The 5,149-nt window shown below is 48.1% G+C and overlaps 1 protein-coding gene across 1 annotated transcript in view; it reads left to right on the top strand.

Moving 5' to 3' along the window:
* LOC102263661 (probable cystatin-15) overlaps positions 1-2,921 on the top strand; it is a 4,704-nt gene extending 1,783 nt beyond the window's left edge. The window contains exons 2-3 of the mRNA XM_005858267.2: positions 1,590-1,700; positions 2,839-2,921. Coding sequence (XP_005858329.1) covers positions 1,590-1,700; positions 2,839-2,919 — 192 coding nt within the window. The 3' untranslated portion in view covers positions 2,920-2,921. The remainder of the gene's footprint in view (positions 1-1,589; positions 1,701-2,838) is intronic.
* The last annotated feature ends 2,228 nt before the right edge of the window (positions 2,922-5,149 follow it).

The following is a 5,149-nucleotide window of genomic DNA, read 5'->3' as shown; positions in this document are numbered from 1 at the left end:
CACACACACACACACACACACACACACACACACATATGAGGCAGTGGGTTATAGAGCTTTAAGGGTAGAAAGATATTGGGCCTGAAATAAATGTAGGTGTCATTAGCATCTGTTTATGCAAACCTTCCACTGATGTTTATTCCTACCACTTTCTGCCTACATTGACTTGAATGAAGAGTGTTGTTCTCAAGTCATTCTGTCCTTGCTCGGATTCTGGCACCCTGTCACAAGGTCCCGCCACAGACCACACTCTGGAAGAGACGGACAGGAGGGTGGACCTCACCTGCACAGGGGCACCGGCTCCCCTCAGTCTTTCCCATTTCCTGATGTCTGCCTCTTTCTTGTGCTGCATCCGGGTAGGCCACACAGGCCCCTGGGCCACCAACACGACTGCCCCTGCACCAGACCCTGAAGCCTGTCCTAGCTCAGGGTCTGATGACTGTTCAGAGGGCCTGGGCATGCAAGAGTGTCTGTGTCTGAGTGTGTTGTTGGTGTGTGTCCAGTCATGTGTCAGCTGCAGGAATTCCTGAGGCCCAATGAATCAACCTTCTAAACAATTCCAGGTCAGTCCAGTGAGAGAGGCATGTTCCCGCCTGCGCTGGTTTTTGGCTAGATTTCTCTTTGAGTTTGAGTTCTTCCCCAGTTTTCTAGACTATATTTAAAGAAAATAAATCATAACTTTTTTCTTAATTTTTATGTTTAAACATTTTCTCATTAATTTGAGAGAGAGAGAGAGAGACACAGAGAGAGGGAAATTGTGAGAGAGATACTTTGATCATTTGGCTCCCATACATGTCCCTGCTGGGGATCAAACCTGCAACCTAGGAGGGTGCTCTGGCTGGGAATCAAACCCATAACCTTCCAGTGCACGGGATGATGCTCCAACAAACCAAGCCACCCCAACCAGAGGAGGAAATCACAACTTCCAATAACATCTTATAGAAGCCTAAAAAATACAAGCAGCACCTGATTCATAAATATCACCTCAATGTATGTCTGCAAGATGAGCCCTTTTGTGCAGCCAGCTCCCACGGGGAGAGACAGAGTGTTCCCCACCCCTAGGGCCCCCAAAAGGAATGGTGCAGCTCTGACGTCCAGTCATAAGACAGGCAGGCTCATTGTCCTACTCTCCATAGCAGCACTCATTCCGTGTGTTCTGGTGTCCGGCTGTGCCCGGCATAGAATTGAGAGACCGGTTTTGTGTCAGGTGTGGCTGCAACGTGTGTAGGCTCCTTGCTGTGGAGCTTTCCATCCTTTGCACATGCCCCCCTGTGTTCATGGCATGTTGATGCGGTTGCCTGGTATCGGCCATCAGGAGGAGTGTGGCAGGGGAGATGCTAGTGCATGCTTTGTGTGCACACATGATCATCTTTTTGTAATAGAAATGGAGACTATCAAGGAGCAAGTGAAATAATAAATAAATTAAAAAGTAAGAAAAGCAAGGAAAAGTGCACCGATGTATATTATTATTTATATGCATGCAGCTGCACATTCATATCTTTCCCCCGCTTTTCTATTTGGTTGTCTGTGTTTAACTCCTTAGTTCACAGTAAATATTTATAGCAGTTTCTACAATTTCTTTTTGACAGCTGTTTTCTTGGAATTATTTAATGGACTTGAATATGGGCCGCACGGTTTGTAAGAAACATGATGAAGACATTGACAACTGCCCCTTGCAAGAAGGCCCAGGCATGAAAGAGGTTTGAGACTAAAACAACCCAAAGCATCATGAACCTTCTGGAAATAAAAAATAATATCAGAGAGAAGGTTTAAGAAAGTCTTCAGGAATACTCCTGGGGTAGATGAGTCTTAGCCCCTCTCCCACCAGGTCTCAGAGACACTTCCGGGGTACATGAGGGTCTTAGTCTCTCTCTCACCAGGTCCCAGCGCTCCCCCCTGGAGGGGGAAGGAGGTCATTCTAAGCAGACAGAGCTACTCTCAGCAGAGCAGTGAGCTGAATCCTGTGTTCCCAGCCTGACTGGTTAACCAGAGACACTCTGACAACACCCACTCTACCTTCCTCCCTTGGATGGAGGCCTCTCCCTGGGTCCCAGTCTCGAAGTTTCCTGAGACCTTGAGGTCCAGGCAGATGCTCCCTGTGGTCCTCCCTCTTTCTTTGCTCCTGTTCTTCTGGATCTAAGTCACCTCTCCCTCTAACTTCCCCTCCCTTGGATGGAGGCCTCTCCCTGGGTCCCAGTCTCAAAGTTTCCTAAGACCTCGAGGTCCAGGCAGATGCTCCCTGTGGTCCTCGCTCTTTCTTTGCTCCTGTTCTTCTGGATCTTAGGTCATCTCTCCCTCTAGCGTCCTGGGCTGCAAGGACATGCCTCAGCAGTCCAAGCCCTTGTTCATTATCCCATGAGATGACATCTGATCCATGGAACTCGGACCTTGGGGATGGGCCTCACTCAGGGTGACACTGTCAGTGGGGCTGGTCTTCCCCTCCTACCCCAGCCTTGGGGATAGCCTCCCCTTGGGGTGGGTTTGCAGCTTCTGCTGAGTGGGTGCATGTCCACCTGGACCATCCCCTGGGCATGGTGCTGGCTCCCTAGAACTCACGGGGAAGGGGCCACTCATCATGTGCACTGGGAGACCCTGAGAGCCAGGTGCTGGCCCCAGCAGGCATCCTCTTAGGAGTCTCTGGGCTCAGGTGGACAGACTCAGGTAACCACTGCCTATCATCCTGTTTGACCCTTGAGCTTCCTAATTCCTCAGGCCACTGTTGTTTTTTTCTTTCCTCTTGTAGTTTTCAATGCATCTTGAGCTCCTATCAAGTTCTTCATGGTAAGGCTCTCATGTTGCTACATGGCTCTGATTTTGTCCTGCAATTACATTTTTCAGGTGAACTGCACTTTCATTGTGGATGCCCGACCATGGATTTCCCAGTTCACCCTCCTGGACAGCACCTGCCTGCAGACATAGGCGGGGAAGGGGCGCCTGCTTCTCACAGCAGAAGATTCTTTTCCTATGGAGAGTGACAGTGGGTCTGCCTGTGAAGCACAGGGGAATTAAAGGCATCTCAGAGCACTTCCTGGTCCCTGTCAGTTTTGCATTCTCCTGTTGTTTATTTTCCAGAGAAAGCTCTGCTAGTGGCATGTGGTAGAGAATTTATCACTATTGTTCTTACCTTGGCTGCAGGTGCAGCGTGTTGACTAAATCCAACTCCCCAGTTCATGTGTGGCTGTTCTTACTGGTTCTTGTAGAGCCCCACTGGTTTGTTTGTATATCCATCCATCCATCCATCCATCCATCCATCCATTTTTCCTTTTGTTCATTTATTCATCCATCCATCTATTTGTTTATTCATTTATTCCCCAATCTCTTTGTGCTCCTCTTTCAATCCACTGATAGGAATGCAGATAATTTTTCCCCCTCTGGGCCCAGGTCACAGTATAGTGGCCTTTTTATAGTGCATTATGCCCAGACATAGGGATGGAAGGTGGGCGACTGAAGCTGATTGAGGGCTCTGTCCTCCATGTACATTCATCAGAGCATCTACACAAAGAGCTGAATTGTCGACAAGAACATCTTGTCATGCTCTCTGAGAAGGCCTATAATGTAGCAGCTCCAGTCACTATATTCCCACATGCTCCCTGAGCCGCTGTTTCTCCATCTTGGCTTAGTGTGATGCTAATGGCTATCAACACTACTCACTTCCCCTGGGAGAGGCACTGTGGCCACTGACACCCACTCTGATGAGCATCTCTCTGTCCCTGGGTCCTAGGGAGGAGCAGCCTGGAGAGACAGATGGAAGGCATGGGAGGGTGCAGAGCATGAACGGGGACAGAGACACAGTGGCAATGCCTTCTGTCGAAATATTTCAGAGCGAAGGGCTGATGGGACTTCCTTCATCCCACCTTCGTTTCTGGGAACTCTGGTTTAAGTGGTCCATAGTCGAAAGGCTGGCTCTTTCCTGGCCATCCCATTGCCATGAACTGGTCATAAGGCTGACGGTGTAGGATTTTCCTGGACAGCTGGAGACAGCACGAAGACAGTGGCCTGGGCCAGCTTGGGAGTTTTTGACCAATCTGTGTATAGAGTTTGTAACATCCACCCACAGTTCTATAGGGGCATCTATAAAGTTGCAAGGGCATGTGTGTAGTCAGCAAAGCCAGCCTATTGCCCACTCTTGCCTATGATGGCACTCGGGTTCCTAGTGGTTGAGACATTGTTCATGGTTGAGGACAGCCAGACCCTGCCTGAATGCTAGTTGGCATTCCTCATGGGTGGCATCACCTTCACCTCTGACTCCCGTTTTACATCAGGGGCCTGGTGTCCTATTCCTTTTCACTGTACTTTAGTAGTTTCCTACCTTGATTTGTGTGAAAACCCCATTGGTTTTATTTCACAAATTTCCTAGAGACCAGGCCATCTCTATGATAGAAGAATTTTTGTGACCTGACATCAGAAATATATAAAGCTCCCAGGTGATTGGCACTTGTGGCCAAGGTCGTGTAATGGTTCTCTAAGGAACTTCCATATTTATAAATTGTGTAAATCACAGTTAGTGAATATTGTTTGTGGCCTGGGTCTTTCCTCTGATTCCCACTCTCACCGAATTACAGGTCTGTGGTAGGGTTGGTACATTTTGTGCCTGACACCACGGTCCTTGAACCCACACTAGTAGTTTTTGAATGATGTGCCACTCACTAAGGTCTGTTAAAACAGGAGCAACCTATCCTGTGTTGCTGTGTCCTGGAGAGACCTCTCCAGATTCAGTGCAGCCACTATTTGTCCCAGATCAGGAGGGAGTAAAAATGCACTTAAAGTCACAATATGAGCACACAATATGAAAATGGACACATTTTAGAAATTCTTGATTTCCACAAAACCCAGATTGTTTTATGGAATTACCAGATTGTTTTATGGAATATATTTGCTGAGGACCCCCCCGCCTCTTCCTAAAAATGGGGCTTAACCCAAATCGCAGCACTGGGGTCTTTGGGGAAAAAATACAAGGCAGAGGGAAGGAGGTGGAGGAGAAGTAGGAGAGCTGTGCTCCCTACACATTGGATGTAGTACATTTTGAGTGATGAGATTATCTCTGTGAATCTCCACCATCAGCCCCTTTTTCCATTTCTATATCAGGAAACTAGAAACTTGTCTCGTGGTTTTCTGAATTGAGCTCAAGGCCAACTGAATCCAGCACTCT

This window comes from Myotis brandtii, unplaced genomic scaffold (assembly GCF_000412655.1).
Source record: "Myotis brandtii unplaced genomic scaffold, ASM41265v1 scaffold1164, whole genome shotgun sequence".
NCBI lineage: Eukaryota > Metazoa > Chordata > Mammalia > Chiroptera > Vespertilionidae > Myotis > Myotis brandtii.
This window is presented reverse-complemented; position numbering and strand designations above follow the sequence as displayed.